We start from the raw sequence: 23,025 nt of genomic DNA on the forward strand, positions 1-23,025 counted from the left end.
ATTCGTGAGAATTCTTGGTAGCATAAAGCGGGAACTGACGAGGAATGCTTGCCAAATTGCGCAACATTATTGTAAGTTTAAGTTTATTTTTGGAAGACCTTCTGTCATCTATCATTAAGCTCATCACGCAGACCAACCTCCCCGTCTTTCAAGTGGATCTATAACTTTGAGAAAACCAGCTCTGCAGTGTCAGTTTTCTCTCCTTAATATATCTTTCGTCTCGACTCGAGTACGCCAAAGTTTTCATGGATCAATCCGGGTGTGTTTCGTGCAATCGTTCTTCAAATATATCCATTGTATTTTCTCTATAAACGTATAAACAAACAAGTCCATATGAGCAATTACGCTTAAGTTTTTGAATAGCTCAGTAATTTCTCTTAAAACTCTTTTTAAAGCAGCTTAGAAAATATACTGTGTATTAAATTCACGAACACTGTTACCTTAACTACATGAATAAACAAAGCCCACATAGTCATAATGATTGCAACAAACGAAAACTAAACGCCTGCCCAAAACAAATGTAAAACTATGCAATATATATGATCCTGGTATAGGGCAAATACAGTTCAAAACCTATTACCACAAATCTATCGGGCAGCATTTCTAAATTCTTCAGCAATGTGCGCCATTCTACAGACTATTTCGCGAATTATGAGTTAACAGAGTATATTTTTGGTCTTAAAATTAGCAGAGATGTGCAAGGGAAAAAATTTTTCCACGATTTAATTTATTTTCTTAATAAGTAACGCTCAGCTTTCCTCTGTGATTCCAAGGCTCTTTAATTTGTCCATAATTTGTTCAACAATAAAATAAATAAAAAAAAGGAAACACTACTAACATACCGTATTCGCATCATCATGGCACTCCGAACAAGGAAAACAGACGGACTACAACAGTTACACGATACCCATTGCGTCACAGGTGGTCCATATGAATCAACCTCTCTCTCTCTTCTGTAAACAGAGCAATAATACTCGAACGATAAATGCCATAATCCGATGCTGGCAAAATAAACAGCACCTCGGAGCGCATACAAATAGAGACCGCCGCGAACCAATAGCCCAAGCAGTTTCGACCCCCTTTTGAAGGGCTTCGTGACGTCATCAAGGGTTTGCTGACATCATCACGCGTCGAGGAGCGGATGAAGAACGAATGCCAAACTTTAACATGATCTGTTATCACTATCGTCTCTCCTTTTCTTCTATTCACGGGTAAATATAAATTCACTTAGCAGGTTTCGTTTTCTGTCCAATCTCGATTTTCTATTCTTCTACATAAACAATAGTTAGGTGTAGTAGCAGCACATTCTCAATGAACTTGTTTTGTACTTCAGTACATATTATTCGTTTGGTGAGTTCACTAAAAACTGTTAAATTGTTGCGAAAATACATTAAAAATTGAGACATTACGAATAATCTAGAGATATGACAGCCATACTGAACATGACCTACTTTCTAAATACAATTATTTCATTACATTGTATACAGGACGGACACTGATTGCACAGAATACTACCGATTTATGATTATCAAATGTTTTCGTTTACTCTCATAAAATCAGGATTGAAATCAATATGTTTTGGTCCCATTTATAGGAGATATCACATACGAATACAAGAACAAGTATTTATTTTAACAAAAAAAAAAATGCACAATAACAAAACGCCCAGTTCCTATCCGAGAGAAAGGTACGATGTCTTTTTTAATGTCTTTTCCTTATCAATTGATGCATCATGCATCATAATATTTAAAGAGAATAATTTTTCATCATATTCCTGCTTCTACCTGGAGATCTCAAGTTATAATCGTTAAATTACTTCAAAATTACAGCACTTCAGACAACCATATTCACGTAAACGTTATCAGTTCATTACTGCAAAGAAGTCAGTGTTACTACGAACACAAAATGCCAAAACGCATCTGATAAAAAAAATTAAATAAAAACAATTAACTCATTTCATAACAGAAACGAAACCCCTGCAAAGCAAATCCGGTATGAAGGCGGCAAGCAAACTTTTCCCTTATGTTAAGACGACGTAGATGCGAAGATCCCTCGCAGCGCTATATGTTTCAAGATCTCAAGGGGGCCCCACTGATTGGTGTTGTGATAAGGGGCTGATTGCTGATTGGTTTACAGATTAGCCAATAATGACTCGGGGGATTGAGTTTCCTGATGGGTCGGGTTATTCAATCACCGAGTCTTATGTCTGCCCTTTATATTCTTTCCAAGGAGGGTATTGGGTGTTTGTGCCCATTCAAGAGCGAGGTTAGCTATAGGTGGTTCGAGAAGTTTCATCAATCAAATGAATTGATTATATAATCAGTTGAGTTACTTAAAAGGGAAATCTTTAATTCAAGTAATTTCGGTGACAGACATGAGGATCAAACTAATGAACAACGGAATTCGGTGAAATAAAGAGAGGAATTGGGATTTCATATTTTCATTAAGCTTTCCACGATCAATATACTACCCATCGAATATAATATCATATAAACTCTATTTTCAAGTTACTGATAACAATGAATATTCAGTACATCAAATATTAGGCTATCAAATTATTCATTTGAAATTATTAAAGAAAACTGAACTAAGGCACAAATCAGCAGACATCGCCAATACATGCGTTACGCATTGTGTATTTTCCTTCCTTTCAGGACTGTATGAATATTTATTCTAATAAAAATCTGTAAATTTCCTCAAGTTTCAGTTAATACTGTCGTTAACGTCCCTCCTCCCGCCCCTTACGAACGAACGATGACTTTGGTCGACGAAAATCATCGAATTTTCAGTACCCGATGAAAAGTTTGCTCGGTGATGCAAATTCCATTTTGAATTTTTTCTCAACTTATTATATTCATGTAATGAACGGACGAATCTCTAACAACGCTCTCACAAGGTAAGCTCTGCGATACAGTTACAATTCTACTAAGGAATCATAAATTTGAAAAGAACTCAGGAACGATTATATACTTTCGCTGCCACCTACAAAAAAGGCTTTCATGTTTATTTTCCATCGACTAACTGACAAAAAACTAAATTTCGTTGATTCAAAGTACATTCCACAAAGTAAAATAAAAAAATTCATCTAAGTGCCCATATTTTTTAAGGTAATTGACGTCTGCAATTGAAGCATGCCCACCATGCCCACGATGGCAGTTCTCGTGAAGAGTTAAACCCAAGTATGTTCTTCAGCACAAGTAATAAAATCTATTTAATTACGACGATCAACTACGGTTCAAGATTGTAGATGTAATTACGACAGCTGAGTAAGTTTCCAGATTGCCGATTTAATTACGATGATTAACTACGGCTCAAGATTGTAGATGTAATTACGACAGCTGAGCAAGTCTCCAGATTGCCGATTTTTAATAAGATGAACACACTGGGCGTATTATGTCAAAACTAGTCGTAACGTTTTCGGACATGTTGCAAGATTTTCCTAAGAGATGCAGCAAAAATGCTATACTAAAAAATGAAAAATACGAGAATACTGACTGCTTAATACCCTATTCCATGTCTGTAATTGTTCCTTTCTTATCTACAACGAGTCCGAAAATATAAGCATTAAATTTGTCTTCACATATAAGTCTTTCACCATTCCCAAATTTAAGAGTTTCGTTCAGATGAAGGGGATACAAGAATTTACCAGTTCATTAACCTCTGTCAGTCCCGTTCTGTAAACAGTTTCCCTCTCGGGTACTGTGAGTAATGTCTACTAAGTCCATGGTGGACATATTCCAACATAAGAAAAATAAAAAAAAATGACAACTTTTAAATTTCAAATACAATCTGGTGGTCATTTCATGATTATTTAACTTTTAATTGGGAAGAAAAATATCTGACAATTTAGTTGCCCAATGGACAATATCACCTACAAATTCATACCAGCTTACCGACGATGACACCAATCGATGAAAGTAAAACAAAATCAATTTGTAATAGAACAACAAGGGCGAGCATCACTTCAAAAAGACCATTTACTAACAATAACATTAAAATCATATTCAGGAATTACAATCAGTTTTTAAAAATTCCATAACGAGCTTCAGCAATCAGGGAATATTTACAAAATAAAAAAAAATGAGGCACGGCTACGAAAAAGCAGAGAGCAGCTTGCCTTTGCTTTACAAAAAGCAAGAGTATGAAGAACGGGAAGAGGAATAAATGTTAAGAAACTAAATAGAAATGGAAATAAAGGAGTTGCATAATGCAAAGAACAGGATGACACATAAAAAGAAACAAGAAAATGGAAAAAAAAAAACAACATATAAGCAAAAATAAGCACAACTACACTGACTCCTTTTACATTATGTTGCATCAACCCTGGAGATAAAGTACATATCACAAAAGCACAGGTAATGCACATACATGGATTTCAAATAAAGAATAGAACAAAATAATAACATTAACAAGCACCAAGTCTACCTACCATATTCTGAAAAGAAATCAAACAGAAACAGCGTAAGTACCACAAGTCACTTTATGCTTTTGTCTTAAGGGAAAGTGATAATCACTTACTATTATCGTGCGAAATCTAAAACAAAAGTTCTCAACTGTCATTAGTAATGCATATCTATACTAAATATTACTGCGTCTCATCCGTAATTTTTTCCTCAACAAACTAAGCTCATTATAATAAAACTGCAAGTTAGAGGATTTTAGTATAACTTGTAGTTTCCTGAGATTGAGACTCTTCTTCATTGTGAATGGGACTGAACAGAAAACAGAAGAGATGTCTCAAGACTGAGTGTGGATGATGCTAAAATCCTCGAACATGCATTTAAAAATTCTCTATAATTTAACTTTAAGCTTTCTGACATCAAACCAATTCCTCATTATGTCTAGTCATCTGAGATTTAGTGTCTTCTAGTTCTACAGTCAAGAAGATTTCGAAATATTAAAAAAAAGCAAACTTAATGGACATCTTTGACAAGATATTATTAAACACACCTATGTACTTTGCTATTAAAATCCTCTGTATAATGTATTCACCAATGTTTGGCACCCATCAAATATTTTTGTACAATTAACCACCGGTTGTAAGTTGCACCCAATATACACTAATATATATTTTTTAGTTCATAATAGCAAATGATGGGCTGGGCAAGGACCCTTCATAATACTGAAAGATTTAATGTCGATAGAAAATAACGAACGAATAAAAATGCAAACATAAACCTTATCAGAAAACATAACTACGTTTAGAATCTAATTTTGAAATTTAAAACACATTGCAATATCACTCCAATATACTGTAACTTCCAGGGAAAAATACACAAAGAAATAATAAACGTATACTTATAGTAGATTCACATCACAGGTGCATCTGATGTCTAGGCCATACGACGCTTCTGATTGGCTGTTGATAAGCCAATCACGAGGCTGAAAACTCTCAGTCTCTCTCGAGAGTTCACACAGGCAGGATGTATGTTTCATCTCTCTTTCAGAGTTCACATAGGCAGGATGTATATTCCACCTCAGGAGAGGTGGAATATACATCCTGCCTATATGAACTCTCGAGAGAGACTGAGAGTTTCCAGCCCTGTCATTGGCTTATGAAAAGCCAATCAGGAGCGTCGTAAGGGACTGGCCTAGACATCAAATCCACGGCTGATGTGAATCTACTATAGTATTAAACCGCATTACTAAATGAAGATCAAAAGAAGAATAACTTAAATAACATTATGAAAATAACTAATGAGAACACCAAAAGACATGTCGGCCCCCTGACTTAAATTGAATATCTAAAAACATTAAATTATTTGTATCACTTCTGATCAGACCTGTCACGGAGGGCATTGTGAAGCAAGCCAAAGACGAATAAAGTTGAAGGTATGCCATAGCTACAGAAATAAGTTGATTTTCAAGTCAAACATAGTTTTATTCCGATTGTCTTCAGTAAATATTAGAACTGCATGAATAAAACAGGTTAAATAAAGACTTTTCATATTTCATCTTCCCCAGACGTGTTTCAAGCCCGTTTGGCAGTCTGACTTTACCAGACGCACCTAAGATAATATTTTTTTTATATATATGATGAGTTTCCATTCTTTAGGGCAAAAAATAAAGTAGTAAAATGTCAAAAAATAGTTTAAAAAATCTCTAAAAATACTTGAAGAGTCTAAGTTCAATTTTGACTCCTTAAAATGAAAACTTTCAAAATGCCAAAATATCTTGAAAGCCGACGAAATATTTCAAAAATTGCGTTTCAGTTTAGTGGGACAGAACTGCAAAACTTAGTCAGTTCCCTTGTTGAGGGGGCCGGGGGAAAGATGTGTGTGTGTGTGTGTGTGTGTGTGTGTGTGTGTGTGTGTGTGTGTGTGTGTGTGTGTGTGTGTGTGAGTGGTGGGGGGGGGGGCGGGGTGGGGGAGTCGATACTCAAAAAAATTAAGTACAGCCTAAGTTAAAAAAAAAAAAAAATCGGGCAGATCTCCTTGCTGTTTCATAAGCACTTATGACCTACCTTGTTCTTTAATGAGCGAGCAAACAATTGTGAACAATATATGTTAAAAGAAATAAGAACCAGACACCTCCAAGATCAAAAACAGAAAAAAAAGATACCTGAAACATTTATACTTTAAAAAAAAATGTCATAAAAAAGTCTTACTTTGGAATCTTTCTCCTTCCGGAGGCTAAGTCCGAGTCGGTGCAAGAGACAGATACCCTGCAGATGGACTCAATGTGGCCCATCTCGTTGGAGGCGGTGCAGGTGTAGAGGCCTCCGTCGGTATAGTCGGCCTTCCGGATGACCAGGGAGGCGATGCCGTCGGCGTCCAGGCTGAAGGAATGTTTGCGAGAGATGCGGATCCTCTGCCCGTCTCGGTGCCTTTTTTTTATATATATTTTTTTTTTTAGGGTGGGAGGTTGACGGGTTTAACGGGATAGTTAAGAAGAGAGAGAGAGAGAGAGAGAGAGAGAGAGAGAGAGAGAGAGAGAGAGAGAGAGAGTAGTAATGACAGTGCCAACAGGCAATCATGGTAAAATAGATAAAATTAAGTGAAAAGATAAAGGAAATAAGAAATAGAATATTACAAAAAATATAAAGAAAAAAGTAAAACAAAATTTGGTAAAAGAATTAAGGTCGAGTAGAGACAAAATCAAACGTAAATAAACGGGAGTAAAAACGAAGAAAAAGTCAAAAGAAGATAGATTCATAAGGAAGAAGAAGTGAAAAGAGTGGATTGGGAACGGAAGAAAAGGATGCCATGGTAAACAGGTTCACAAGACGAGGTAGGAGGTAGGAAGAGAGAAGAGGAGGAAGAGGAAGAAAAGAAGAGATCTATTAAATCTAGGAGTCAGTGAAAAACGCGCAATGCTGCATAGTTGGCATTAGCTCATGCACTACATTGCCTATTCTACTGCAAGTGTAATATTGTTACAGTCTAACTGCTCGACAAGTCAAATAAAAACAGCACATTCTACTAGAAATAGACGACATAAAAAGACATGTTTTAAAAAGTAATTTTACCTATTCGTTTAATGACGCCATTTTTTTTATTTATTCTTATGGATCTCAAATAATTTGATTTCTGTATATATATATATAATATATATATATATATATATATATATATATATATATATATATATATATATATATAAAACAAAGATACTGAGAAACCCTCTAAATATATGAATTTTAATGTAATTTCCTATATTCCTATAACCACACAAAAATAAATTTTTCGGGTTGCTTTCATGACACATCTACTAAGGGCGTTAGCCCAGTTTTTTTTCATATAAATAAAATATACTGTGATTTATTTCATTACACTCATCGCGTTATATCATAAATATGCTACATTTTCAAAAACAATTTCTTGATATATACCTACTATCTTCCCTCTCCTTGTCATTTGATAAATGCGGGGAATTTTACTAGTATTTTCCTACCAAATGGTTACACAATAATATCCAATAATATCCCAATGTAATAATAACATCTCCGAAAAATTATCAGAAATACAAAAATTTCGATTTCGACAACAAGATAAGTAATCATCCTCAGAAAAAGAATTCCTCCCCTTAACCCTCCAAGTCTCAGCCCTCAATACTTACCACACAACGCCTATGGTTGGGTAGGCTTCGATGACAGTCTGAAGAGTGATGGTCTCGCCCTGTCGGACGCTCTGGTCTTCCAACTCCCGGAGGAACATGGGAGATATGTAAGACCTGAAAACAAAGTATATTTAGAGTGTGAAAGATCTCATTTTTCGATCGCTGGTTCTTGTTCGTCAGAAAAAGGGAGGATCACCGTTGGGGATTACCATGAAAAACATAAACAAAAGACTGTTAATATTATAAAGATAATGACTCGCAAGAAATATCAGTCTTTGATCAGTCTAAAATCCTTAGGGGTCGAATGACCCCCAAGACAATATCAGTCCTAGATAACTACACCCTAAAACCCTTAGGGATCACTATCTAGGTAATATCCAAAAGGAAAGCACTTAGTTTTCGTAGTGGTCCATGGACGTTGTTTTAATTGGGTACTTTTTGGAATGGAATTAAGTAATAACCTAAAACGTGCGATTCAACAGTGCTTATTTACTTAAGGCCGGAGTCGACGATGAGCCTGCACTTGCACAGCACCGAGCCGTAGAGATTGGAGGCGCAGGCGGAGTAGATGGCGGCGTCATCGTGTGTCGAGTTCGAGATCTCCAGAGTGTAGAAGTGGCCGTCTTCCTGCCAGGTTGTGTGGCAGTCTGGGTGATACAGAGAAGTACAAGCTCAAGATAATCTCTAAATGTATAAACTGGCACTCAGCAAAAACTATCTTATATAAAGATCTTGGCTACAAGACATTCTGCTGAAAGAGAGGAGAGTCCTTTCAACAATTGTTCGAAATAAAAGAATGAAGACAGTCAGGTGATATAGTAAAAAAGGTGCAAGATAAAGAAAATTTTTAAATTTAAAAGCTTGCACTAATCAAAAATCTTCTACGAAAACCTTGGTTACGAGATATTCTGCTGAAAGAGAGGGAAACCTACGGTCAACAAATATTCCAGATAAAAGAAGGAACGAGACATCTTAAGACCAAAGGAATCTTAGACTTTGATGTTCATTTCATAATTAGTTACGGCAGATTAAGCCCACCTAAAAATTCAGCTAAAAAGAAGAATTTTGCACATTGTTGTGTAGTGACACATGGAGGTAAATATTTAAAACACAGTCATCAGTTAGGACACAAAGGTTCGACAAAATAAGTAGATGATATGTAGATAGTTAACTAATTTCAAATACTCCACTAGTAAAGATAGGTATTTAAAAGACTAGTCTATCCAAGGATATACACAAAAGGTTATACTATTCCATCAAATATATTAAAAAATTATGTATAACTTATGTATAACAATTGATGATGAAAAATGTGACTCTAACCTAGTTAATATAACTTATGTATAAAAATTGATAATGAAAAATGTGACTTTAACCTAGCAAATAAATTTTACTTTCAAAATTTATATACAGAAAAAGCTTTCAGAGCGTGATACAGGACTTGTCTTCCAGGAAATCACAATGAAAAAAATACTATTTTAAAACACGAAATAAAGATCATCTTGAAAATTCACAACAAGAAAAAATTAGACTTTAAAATGAAAATTAATCTTACCATCAATAACCAAAGTCTCCCCATCCTTAAACCACGAGACCGTGGGTCTGGGCACGCCCACAATCTGGCACGTTAACCTGACCGGGAACCCAACCTGAACACGTCTGTCTCGTAATCTCATCGTGAACTGGGGTGCCATGGATGGCACCGTGTCCAGCCGGGACAGCGCCATCAGGTTGCTGAAACAGGGCAAGAAACAGATGATGCATGAATTACGAAGACAGATGAGAAGCTATGAACTGAAACGAAATCGAGGATTAGTCACAAATTAGGATGAAAAAGACAAATAGTCTTCAATTAAGAAAACACAATAAATCATTCGTAAATCAGGAAGAAAGAGACACCTACTCATAAATTAGAAAGCATTAGACAAGGATGCATAAATCATGAAGAAGTAGGTAGTCACAAATGACGAGAAAAAGCCGGATAATCTTAAAGCAAGCTAAACTAAAACGTCTCATATTAAGACAAAACAACTCAAATCCATTGATCACAAAGAATTAGAATGAATAGCCATAATGATCAGTAAAGTCATCATCATCACAAAATCTGCCATATTTTATCTGGATCTAAATGGCGCAAACATTAAGCCAAACCACTTTTCTCTGCAGTTTGGTGAAAGTCGAGATTCGTCATCACTCATTAAGTAAAATGAGTTTCTAATGAATTATGCCCTTCCCATGGGACATCAAAAAGCCATTAACGGGGAAAAAAACTGAAGGTACTGCAAGACTTGAACGTGTGGTTTATACAGAGGTGCCAGAAAGGAAAATTCCATTACAAGGTCACATAATACGAATAAATTATAAAGTGAAATAAAATACATATTAGGCAAATAGTAATGACAAGGCTGTACGGTTAAAACAAACATGGCACTTATTGATAGGGTAATTCAGTCATGAACCTCCGTATCTAATCTCTAATCCGGATCATTTTACTGCCTCGAAAAATTTCAAAAATAAAAAATAAAGGAATAAGTTTTGTAATTAAGCATAACCACTTTTCTTATAACAAAAAATGTAAACATAACTATACATACTTGTTAATTCTCTCCTGAGCCTCCAAAATGGAGCAATCATTGGTCGTGTTGACCCGGGTGTATGACGTCACACGGCCACCTGGGTTAAGCACCTCTATTTCGTATTTACCTTCGTCTTCCCACTGGAGGTCTTGGATCCTCAGGGACACCTGCAGCAACCACAATTGCATTCAGATGAAATTAAAAAAAAAAAAAAAAAAAAAAAAAAAAAATCTCTGTAACAACCATAGGATTCATCACTAAAAGTTTTGGTTATAAGTGCTTTACTCTCCTTACGGAAAAATAATCATGTTTCATTTTTCGAGCACATTTGAAATTTTTTTTTCTTTAAATAAATGCACTGCCATTTACAATTACAGACAAAATATATGAAACCATATACTGTATTTAATAAGCCTCTTCAAAATCGAGACTTTAATAGTCTTGAAATTTGGTGCAATCTGACAACAATACCGAAAACAAAGCGAGAACAAATTCTTTGAAATTGTTGGAAAGTAATAATGTTCACCATATCGAGTTTTTACTTTCGGTTTTTTCGCCCAAAGTCGTTTTTTTTAAAGTTCATTTCACATCTGATGAAACTTTTATATTCACATTATCTTACTTCTGATTTATAGCATTAATGATTTCTGTAAGGTGAGAAAAATCGTGAAATACTTCTACTTTTACAAACTGATTTTTAGACATCTTATCTTTGTACGATAATTCGACACTAAATTAAAAGGGAATAGTATGAATCCATTCTAGCGATTATTTAAGATTCGTGATTTCATCAGGTAAATTTAAATTATCATTTTAAAAGTACAATGACTGACACATTTTCTATCCTTTTTTTTAAATTCAACATCTGCTTTCCCACAAAGCAATACTGATAATATGCAAATCAAATCTTATATATGTAAGTTAACAGAAGGGAAAACCACTCAAAAGCAAAATAGAATAATAAATGAAGTCATTGGGGTTTGAATATCGGAGATGAAGGACCGAGAGAAAAAGATCAGAATAGTTTCTAAGTAGTTTCACCTACTACATCAAATTACAGTAGTTAATCAGTTCGAAAAGGGGATGATCATATCATGCTATGCTGAAAGAGAAAATACGAAGAAATTAGAGGCTGCAAAGAAAAAGCATTAAAGAAGCCGAACCAAATGAAGTATATAATATATACAGTATAACACCCACTCAGTATACCACACTGAAAGAACGAACGAAGATGTTGCAAAACCGATACTCAATTATCGAAATAATTCGCTCTTTCTGCTGCAGCCTTCGCTGAGCCTTGTTGGATTTTTGACGATACAAGCAGAGATAATCCCGGAGCGCCAATCAATCATTTAGCTTCCCTTTTATCTCGACGTTTGAATGTCCTCGGCATCAGACTACTACTTTCTTTCCTTTGCTGAATTCTGTTGGCGCTGATATTAATTAAAAAACGCAATTCAACTATGCAAACTTGTTTGTTTTTATTTACGAGAAAGAGCACATAAACAACCGTGTACCCTTTTACAGCGTCTTCCGTCTAAACGCATAATTAATATACTAGTTACCGAGACCTTGCCAAATCAAACAAGCCTGCACAACTATGAAAAATATGTTAAGAGAAATGTTCGTTGATTCCTGAGTAACATCAGTAATATAATAACCGAGAGGCCAGGAACTGTCATCATTTAATGGATGTAACAATCGCTTAGGGTATATATACGATAAAATTTATCATTTCGGATGACTTTGCTTAAATTAACGTACGTACATTTCGTTTGAATCTCCATACTCAAGATTTCACCATCTTTAAAATATTGTCTTAATTTTCACTGGCCAAAATTTCATCTCCAAAACATTCCTCCCTGTACTATTTTTATATCCCAAGACTTTTTTCACCATTAAAACAGTGACTGAATTTTTACTGGCAAAAATTTCGATCTATTAAAATTTTTCTCGAATTTTTGGACCAAAATATACTCCATCATTAAAAACTTGTGTAAATTTTCATCACCTTAGACTTTAGACCCCATAAAATTTTCGAGATCCTGAAACCAAAAATTTGTTACAAGGAACACAACGCCATTTAGTCTGTAGAAATCTAGACGGATAAGCCCTAAAATTCATTAATGATTGTATTTTGACGAATAAGTACAATAAAATAATAAGTGGGGAAATAAAGTATATTTTATTCCCAGTTTATTATCAACCTATGTAATCTATATTCTCATGTATTATATTGAAATTTTAACCTACTATAATAAAAGGAGAGAAATGAGAACCTCAATGGGAGATCAAAGAAATTTACAAGAAGCGGTTAGTCAGAAAAAAACTTAAGATTGGAAGCCAAATATCAGAGAGCGGGCATGCCATGAGGTCGAAAAAATTCCACTCTTCACTCGGGTATGGCGATGCCATACAGTATACTACCTTGCAGAGAAAACCAAAGATATGGTGCATCTGTCAAAGTCAACGGGGGCGAGAAATGGGGGAAAAATGACATTAGTCTTGAGGATGAGGTAAAAATATCATGTCTCTGAAATCAAACTTACAAAAATATGTGAAAAAAAAGTGAAAAACTGTGGCACATGTTGCTGAAGTCTTGAATTTTGTGCAAAGTTTTTCTTGTGATTTTTTACAATGTTTAAATATACGGTAATTTGTACCCAGCAAAATCAAAACACTTAAAAAGGGGTGGGTGGGGTTTCAAAGGATGCATAAAACCATAATTTGATTTCTAGACAATTAGTCCCATTGTCTCAAAGAAAACAATATATTGAAATGAAAAATATAACTGTAATTACTATACTGGGTAATAAGTGTATAGTAATAGCCTCTTCTTTGGGGGCTGGGGGCTGGGGGCGGGGTGGGTGGGCGATTTAAAAATATAGAACTGAGGACGGTAATAAGAGCGCTCGCGAAAGAATAACTAGAACCTGAGAAGATTGGGCAATGACTGCTTAACCTGAAAGATGATTAAGAATGATAATTACAAGGAAACATTAGCTCTGGCTATTTCAGGTACGAAAAGTTCTGAAACACTGATAGAAATCATTTTCTTGAAAACTGGAATGATAATTGGGTGAGTAAGTCTATAAACAATTCGACATAGCTTATGTTATCAGTATTCGCAAAGACATTTGACATTTCCCAGTTCATGAAATATGTTGTGTATATGTATATATATACATATAGATATATATATATATATATATATATATATATATATATATATATATATATAATATGTAGTATATATTATTTTTTGCAGTTTTCAGAATTATCGCTCACAAGTTCCGTTTCCTGATTTATTGGGGGAAACTAGTAAGCCTTGTAGTTGCACAGGGTAAGCTAATGATTTTGATATATAAAAATCTAGATTAGAAAATAAGACAGCCCAAAATATCAAACAAATAAGAGGGGTATCCGAAATGCAGAAATCTTCCGTCTTGATAATAATGGTAATAATGCGGAATGGTGAGTCCATGGAAAATTCATTAATCCAAAACTGCTTCGTCTCAGTCGCAGTTAATCGTCCCGAGAGTTCATCTGTTGCATGCTTGGCTAAACGCAGCCTTTCCCAAGACATTAGTAACCTGAGAACATCTCAAATGGGAATTGGCTCAAGTTCAGAAAAAGGGAGAGAGAGAGAAAAAAATCATGAACTGTACCCGATGGAATCACTCAAATCATTCGATTTGAACCTTTAGTTCCTAGGATCAGCCTCTGCTGCTGGGAAGGAAGCTTTAGTAGGGATCTTATGGGGTTTCGTATTTAAACCTTGAATTCAGTGATCGTTTATTAAAAGCCATCCTTATATACTTCGGAATCACCAGTCTCGGTCTTTTACATAACGATTTAGTGAGGCATTAAAGTTACGGGCTGCTCAAGGAGCAATAGCCCGTGCTGGCATAGGGCCAACTTAATCTTAAAAAATCTTGAAGCCTTAAAATATCTTCAAATTCACCGGTCAGTTCTGTATTATGAGCAAAGTTTATAAATTCTTCAAAAGCTACCTAAAAAAAAAAAAAAAAAAAAAAAAAAACAAGCAACGATTTTCGCTGTGTTACTGACGGTATCTATTACCGAACCAACTTAAGTATGGTAGGATATTCCCACAAAACTTGCATGTGAGAGAAGTGCCGCTGTTGGTCGCAATCTAAGAGAGTATAATTGTGATGAGCTTGAAGCGGATGTTAATTACCAAAGTATGACTGAGGAAGACTGGAAGGTTTACACGCGCCTGAGTTCTCATGTGTTCTTAGTGACAATTTCCTTTTTGATTACTGTTTATCGTTAAGTGTCCAGTGTGACTGCGCTGCCGTCATCAATTTGCAATATTCAGGTACTTAATCTCGTGGTTTTCTGTGATTTATGTGTACATGCATCTTTTAATTAACATAATGAAAAAAAATTTCAACGGTGGCTGTTATTTTACATGCATTATTCCCGAGTGTTTAATTTGTATTTTATGAACACTAGTACCAAGAAACACCTATCTTGGGCCAGTCCTCAAAATTTTCTCTTATTAGAAATTTCCCATTAATGCAAGCAGCCCCTCCACGCCTTTGCAAGTCCATTATTGCGTTGTCTTGCTATATCTCAAATCTCACTTGCAATCTAAACATAGCCAGCCAAATCAATGGAAGAATAGGTATGCTATACCGTGATTATTCATATCTATTCTTTGTCAATTCATGGAAGAACAGACGATTTATAACGATGAGTCTATAGTTTGTCTCCTTGATTCAGAACTATAGAAAACGCACCCAGTAACCGGAGCTTTTAACAATGACGGTTGTGAGCCACAGAGAACGAAACTTATAAATAAAAGAATAGAGATGTAGAAGACCACACTTACCGATCCCTCAGAGCAATGTGATGAGAACCTTGGGTATCTTTCGACATCAATGACGGTGCCGTCTTTGTACCATCTAATCTCAGGCATGGGTTCTCCTGTCACCTGTTGAGTAAAGAGAGAGGAGTAACATTTGGATGAATTAACGAGATTTGCATCGACCTTCGTCTTAGTATTGTGACAGTTGCACTGAAGTACACGTGAACATGTTGCTACTTTTGTAAACCATAACATTTTGAGAATTTGTTCTTTCAAGTACAGAAACATCGACAGTGAAGATTATGAAAGAAAAAAATCATTGGCTTGCATGACAGTGGTTGAGTGTGTGGTGACCGAACTTTCGAAATTACTTTTTGCTTCAGTTTTCCCTGTTTTATGAGTAAGGCTATTGCTTCTTTGTCATCTCTTGTACTTAATTCCTTCAAGCATGGGTCAGTAAAAGGTCTTTCATATTCACCTTGTTACTTACGAAAAGGCCAGTCAAGCTACCTGCGAGATAACTGAACCATGTAATTGAAATATTAATCGCAAATAAAACATACTTTCAATTCTTTTTCTTAAATGAAGTCAATACTACATTTTAAAAGCAACTTGATATCTCGGGATGCAACTAAACTCTCTGCTTGAAAAATAACTGACGAACAAAAACTACCTTTCTGATTTTTTATTTGTATTTTTTTACCCACCTGAGCGTCGAGCGATATGCATCCGCCGGGCATCGCCCTGACCTGGTGGGGCAGGCATCGAGGGAAGTTCGGGTGCTCGATCTTGCGACCGATGCGTATGGGTCGTGGGGTCATGACGGCTTCGCCCCATCCGTACTTGTTTCTCGGCGTGACACGGAACAGGTATTCTCGGTCTTGTTTCAGGTGGTAGACGTCGAAGGAAGGAATTGGCGTCACACCAAGCTGCATGAAGGAGGGAAAAGATACGTAGTAAAGAGAGGGACAAAAGTGGCTGAGCTAAGACTTGAGTGAAAATTTATTAAAAAATAAAGGTTATGGAGATACTGTGACCGATAATACTGAATGATGAATTCTACATATAGCTTAATTCTCATCCTTCCTGGGTCACCAACAGAGACTTACTGCCACACCTGCATATGATTTGTATATATACTCTTGTAAGACATCCTATGTCCATATTTAACCAGTGATCAGGAGCACAGAAGGAAGTGCTCGAAATGTATGGTTGCAACATTCAAATGGTGTTTTATGGGCCTTTTATCTTTATATATATATATATATATATATATATATATATATATATATATATATATATATATATATATATATATATATATATATATATATATATATATATATATAGAGAGAGAGAGAGAGAGAGAGAGAGAGAGAGAGAGAGAGAGAGAGAGAGAGAGAGAGATATATATATATATTTATACATAAATAAAAGTACGTATAAATGTGTGTGTGTGTATTTAACTCCTTGTTTGAACCAATCGACAAGATAAATTTATGGGGCATTATATTTACGCACTAAATATAACATGATCAAGAGTTTCCACTCCATGTCTCAAGACGATCTTTGTCAAGTATTTAATCTTACTTTCGTGTTTGAACAATACAACAATCGCTTGACATCTGATATTACAGTGACCTGCTGTATAACAACTGAATGCCTCTTCAACGAGACCATTTGATTAAAATAAATGCAAGTAAAAAAATTTTAACCTGACAAATACCACATCACAAATTAAGTTTGCCAGAGAAAATAATAATAAAATAAATAATAATAACTAATAATAATAACTAATAATATAATAATAATAATAATATAATTAATAATAATAATAATAATAAAAAGACCTAACTTACGTCCTGCCATCTGGCTTCTTCTCCCAGAATCCAAGACTCGACCTTGTACGCCGTCACCATGACACCTCCTGTGTGCTCCGGTCGGGTCCATTGGAGCGACACCCAGTTCTTTCCGATGTCGTGGGCCTTTGGAGTGCCCACTTTGCCTGGGACGTCTGACGAAGGAAAGAACGTGTTTGAACAGAGACGATGCAGGCCAAGATGAATACTCTAAAAGTTGTAGGTAAACAATTTACACTCTACGCGAAAAAAATTTGAATTCACCTACGAAAATTTACATGAAACAAAAGCTAAGGATAGATATTTTCTCGATGCAAAAAAAATAGCTCTATAATTTACGGTTTTAATAATAATAATAATAATAATAATAATAATAATAATAATAATAATAATAATAATAATAATACCAAATACTGACGAATTACAAACAATTGGGATTAGTATACGTATTCCTTAAGGATAAACAGACTATTCATTTAATACCCACTATAAGAGATGAAACAACTCCAGATCAATAAACTAACATAATAATTCATATAAAAATCCAGCTTTTGATGTCCAAAGAGAACATAACCAATTCACACTACCACTCAGGCAAATTCGATCATGACAAACAGAAAAGTAAAGAGGTTGGTGATTTTAAACAGTTGGTAAAATGGGAGCCCTTACCTCTGATGAACCTGCCGGTGGTTCTTCGCTGTTGGTCCTCGTAGGACGTGGTGACATACATCTCGTCTTGTCCTCTTGGGGAGAAGCTGCGGCACCTGTACGTCTCTCGGACCTAGAGAAAAGAATAACAACTAATTAGCAATTTAACGTGACGTTTGCTTCTTTTTCAAATAAGGCGCATCAAGGAACGTTGGATTTTAATAGTAAGTGGAGTATACCCATGACGATTGAAAGTGGCTATTTTCATCCTATACTGTGAACATATTTACTTCTCACAGTAAATAAATACGTTGGCAGCAAACAAACAAAATTGGCTAAACTTTCCTTTGACCAGCTGTTTCTTTTGTAAGATGTCACCAAAAGTGAGGATATATCTTTCAAATCTGAGTTTACTTCAAATATACCGTTTTCGCGTTACGCTTCTATCTCAAATAAATTGTCTGCTTAATTCGGAACATATACTAAACACTACTATACGTACATATTTGTTACGCGCGTAAATAATAGTCATTTAAAGAAAAATTGCGTCTCAAAGCACGTATATTCCATGGAAACAGGACACTAGGCCCCATCCTGAAACTCGAAGAAAGCTACGAATAACAAAAGGAAAGCGAAAACTTAGTAATTATATAAGAATAAAAACGATTCCTTTCTTGTAAGACCTACCTTGACGCTGCAGTAGGCCCTGACGGTGCCATGGGAGTTCTTGGCCTCCACGGTGTAGGTGCCGGAGTCGGTGAAAGATGCGCCTCGAATAACTAAAGTGTGATGGTTGTCCTTGACGGACTTGGTCGCCCTCGTGGTGATTGACACGTCATGGCCGCCCTTGAGCCAGGTCACTGGAGAATCAACAGTAAGTCAGTTACTCTATTTCAAGTTTTAGTTCATAATTATATACTTAAATCATTTTCATAATCTGTAGCATTTTACGTTTTTATAAATAAGCACACACACACACACATATATATATTATATATATAATATATATATATATATATATATATAATATATATATATATATGTATATATATATATATATATGTATATAATATATTTATATATATATATAGTAATATATATATATATATATATATATATAATATAATATATATTATTATGTATGTATATATATACATGACAACTTCACATCTGGCTGCACCATCCAACCTAAACAAATTTATATGAACCTTCGAATTCCATAACCACCTCCTTAAACCAGAAGGCCCTATTTCACAGAACTTACCTCTGGGCGTAGGCTCTCCAACGAACAGTGCAGCTGAGCTGGATTTCTTCATCTTGTAGACGGAGACCATGCTCTCAGGACGCTCCTTGAGGTGGGAGCTCTCATTTCCATATCGGCTCCAGGCACTGCGACGCCCTTTCGAGGCTTAGGGGTGCCGAAGTACACGCTGCTCAGAGTGTAGGCGTGGCCATACCTACGGGGAATTGACAATGAGTCAGAATAACTTTTAATGTGAATCATATATAATTTATATTAGTATTTTACCAGTACGACAGTGATGACCGAGAATTTGAGATTAAGATTGAGGTGATTATAATTTTTCTTGCGAGTTCCATGGGAATGGTTTCTTCGGTATTTGCTAATGTTGCAATCACAGGCATGAACCTCGTGATATCACTTCAGATAATAATAATAATAATAATAATAATAATAATAATAATAATAATAATAATAATAACACATAGATGAGACAGGATACAAATACCTGGGAATAATGGAAGGAGAGGATATAAAACACCAAGAGATGAAGGACACGATCAGGAAAGAATATATGCAGAGACTCAAGGCGATACTCAAGTCAAAACTCAACGCCATAAATATGATAAAAGCCATAAACACATGGGCAGTGCCAGTAATCAGATACAGTGCAGGAATAGTGGAATGGACGAAGGCAGAACTCCGCAGCATAGATCAGAAAACCAGGAAACATATGACAATACACAAAGCACTACACCCAAGAGCAAATACGGACAGACTATACATAATACGAAAGGAAGGAGGGAGAGGACTACTAAGTATAGAGGACTGCGTCAACATTGAGAACAGAGGACTGCGTCAACATTGAGAACAGAGCACTGGGGCAATATCTGAAAACCAGTGAAGACGAGTAGCTAAAGAGTGCATGGGAAGAAGGACTAATAAAAGTAGACGAAGACCCAGAAATATACAGAGACAGGAGAAAGACAGACAGAACAGAGGACTGGCACAACAAAACAATGCACGGACAATACATGAGACAGACTAAAGAACTAGCCAGCGATGACAATTGGCAATGGCTACAGAGGGAGAGCTAAAGAAGGAAACTGAAGAAGGAATGATAACAGCGGCACAAGATCAGGCCCTAAGAACCAGATATGTTCAAAGAACGATAGACGGAAATAACATCTCTCCCATATGTAGGAAGTGCAATATGAAAAATGAAACCATAAACCACATAGCAAGTGAATGCTCGGCACTTGCACAGAACCAGTACAAAAAGAGGCATGATTCAGTGGCAAAAGCCCTCCACTGGAGCCTGTGCAAGAAACATCAGCTACCTTGCAGTAATAAGTGGTACGAGCACCAACCTGAAGGAGTGATAGAAAAACGATCACGCAAAGATCCTCTGGGACTATGGTATCAGACGGATAGGTGATACGTGCAAACGACCAGACGTGACGTTGATTGACAAAGTCCAAGAAGAAAGTATCACTCATTGATGTCGCAATATCATGGGACACCAGAGTTGAAGAGAAAGAGAGGGAAAAAATGGATAAGTATCAAGATCTGAAAATAGAAATAAGAAGGATATGGGATATGCCAGTGGAAATCGTACCCATAATCATAGGAGCACTAGGCACGATCCAAGATCCCTGAAAAGGAATCTAGAAAAACTAGAGGCTGAAGTAGCTCCAGGACTCATGCAGAAGAGTGTGATCCTAGAAACGGCACACATAGTAAGAAAAGTGATGGACTCCTAAGGAGGCAGGATGCAACCCGGAACCCCACACTATAAATACCACCCAGTCGAATTGGAGGACTGTGATAGAGTAAAAAAAAAAAAAAAAAAAAAGAAAGAAAAAAAAAAATAATAATAATAAACAACTTTATTTCAGTCCCGGACCACTTACAAGAACAGAAACAGATACAATAGAGATGAGACAAAGCTTCAAATAACAGAGCAGTATAGTTAAGAGTTATAGCAGTTTCACAACTACTTGGAGTTTGAATAGGGTTTCTTCTATTACACTGATAATTTTTCTCTATTCAGACTGAAGGAAATGAAATGTAAAAAAAGGAGAGAGAGAGAGAGAGAGAGAGAGAGAGAGAGAGAGAGATTTTCCGTGACCTCGTAACTGACCTGTTGTTGATCCTGCAAGAGTATGTACCGATGTCCTTCTGGGTGACCTGGAAGACGGTCAGCGTGTGGGTATTTCCAGCGGCCGAAATGCGGAACTTTCCTGAAGGATGCAGTGACCTGCCGTTGAACAGCCACAGGACATCGGGCGGTGGAGATCCTGTCAGAGGATTATGGGTAAAGGTGAAAATGAGAGAGACTCTCATGGAATAAAATACAGCAGTACCAGTAGTATGGGAGTAATAACGACAGAGGAAAAAATATTACACAATATTCAACTTATGACACCAGTGATCCTAAAAAATACTTAAAAAAAAAATCTGTTTTGAACAACCAAATTCTACCAAAATTAAGAATAGGTACACATATGACATTCAGTCTAAAATATAATACATAAATCAGTTACCTAGACTTGTGCTCTAGCTGTAATCCTATAAAAAAGTAAAAAAAAAAAATCACATCCCTATAAATTTTTTTAAGTAATTTCTTTTGTCTCCCTAACATCTTCTATTGTAACATTAAAATTAATAATAAAAATATCAGTAAATGAATACTGATAGCACTGAATATGAAATGTTATCTCATAGTCGGATCTCTTAAACCTCTCGTTGTAATCCTAAAAGAATAAGAAATATATACTTCAGCCAAGACCGCAAAAAATCTAAAAAAAATGCTTTCATATTTATTCTTCTCAAACCTCAAAACTCCAATTATAGCCTTAAAAAATAGAATAGTCTGAGATATTCAAATTACATTCTGAGATATTCAAATTACATTAACTGAGAATTATAACCTAAGACTTGGGTCTCCTAAATCTTCAACTGCAATCCGAAACAATGTAATGAAAATCAGAAGAAACAGAATCTCGCACTTGGGTCTCTTACCTGCAACTTCAACCTGCAAAGTGAGAGTGCCATTCTCCTCCACGTACTGATCGCACAGTTCACTGACGAAACGTGGCACTTCGCTGTCATCCGCGGTTCCTTCTCTCTGTCCTGAAGGGTCCCGAGGAAAAGGGTCTTCATTAATATCAAGATTCCTGAGGATCATCTTCCTCTGAAGCATAGGTTGCATCCCATAAAAACGATCTAAAATGTGTTATCCCACATATGACAAGCAAAAAAAAAAATTCTTTTTTATATAAGTAAGACTTGTTCTGTCAGCAATACAGACGATTAGATAATGTAACCTAGAGAGCTGATACATGTATCGTTTATAATTTTTGGAACTATCGCCATGAACTAACGGGAAATGTAATCTTATCTTGATTTTTGGATAATACATCATAAAAAATGGACCTTAATTACTAACAATATGTAGCTTAGATCAACTGAACAAGTTTTTAGTAATCTGTGAAGTTTTAATAATCTGTGACACATATGCAGAGGAAGACCTGATAAACACCATTACAATTTTAGCCCATGAAATAGGACTTAGTTTTAAGAGAATGACACAAGTATAAAAAAGTAAATACTGTACTTAAGATAACTGGCAAAACAGGACACCATGTTTAGATCCTCACAAAGGACATTTAAAATCAATTCCAAGAATATTTAACTTTTATAACTAAAATATAAAAAAGAAACGTATAAAATGGGAAAGTAGAAAAACCAAAAGAGTAAAAAAAAATTAACAATAAAAAACCTGGGCTAAATAAAAACAAAAATCAA

At 35.6% G+C, this 23,025-nt stretch overlaps 1 protein-coding gene across 5 annotated transcripts in view; it reads right to left on the minus strand.

Moving 5' to 3' along the window:
- Positions 1-21,497, minus strand: part of LOC135215357 (myosin light chain kinase, smooth muscle-like) — a 473,102-nt gene extending 451,605 nt beyond the window's left edge. For 4 of the 5 annotated variants that reach the window (XM_064249941.1, XM_064249931.1, XM_064249920.1 and 1 more), the window contains exons 1-13: positions 21,359-21,497; positions 19,240-19,432; positions 18,663-18,835; positions 17,997-18,108; positions 17,328-17,482; positions 16,176-16,397; positions 15,493-15,594; positions 13,062-13,091; positions 10,653-10,801; positions 9,614-9,792; positions 8,552-8,705; positions 8,059-8,172; positions 6,608-6,826 (exon numbers count right to left, since the gene is read on the minus strand). In XM_064249941.1, the coding sequence (XP_064106011.1) occupies positions 6,608-6,826; positions 8,059-8,172; positions 8,552-8,705; positions 9,614-9,792; positions 10,653-10,801; positions 13,062-13,091; positions 15,493-15,594; positions 16,176-16,397; positions 17,328-17,482; positions 17,997-18,108; positions 18,663-18,835; positions 19,240-19,309 (1,679 nt within the window). In that variant the 5' untranslated portion in view covers positions 19,310-19,432; positions 21,359-21,497. The remainder of the gene's footprint in view (positions 1-6,607; positions 6,827-8,058; positions 8,173-8,551; positions 8,706-9,613; positions 9,793-10,652; positions 10,802-13,061; positions 13,092-15,492; positions 15,595-16,175; positions 16,398-17,327; positions 17,483-17,996; positions 18,109-18,662; positions 18,836-19,239; positions 19,433-21,358) is intronic. The other variant, XM_064249925.1, reaches the window with a different exon arrangement.
- Positions 21,498-23,025: the final 1,528 nt, after the last annotated feature.

The sequence above is a fragment of the Macrobrachium nipponense genome, chromosome 19 (genome assembly GCF_015104395.2).
Source record: "Macrobrachium nipponense isolate FS-2020 chromosome 19, ASM1510439v2, whole genome shotgun sequence".
NCBI lineage: Eukaryota > Metazoa > Arthropoda > Malacostraca > Decapoda > Palaemonidae > Macrobrachium > Macrobrachium nipponense.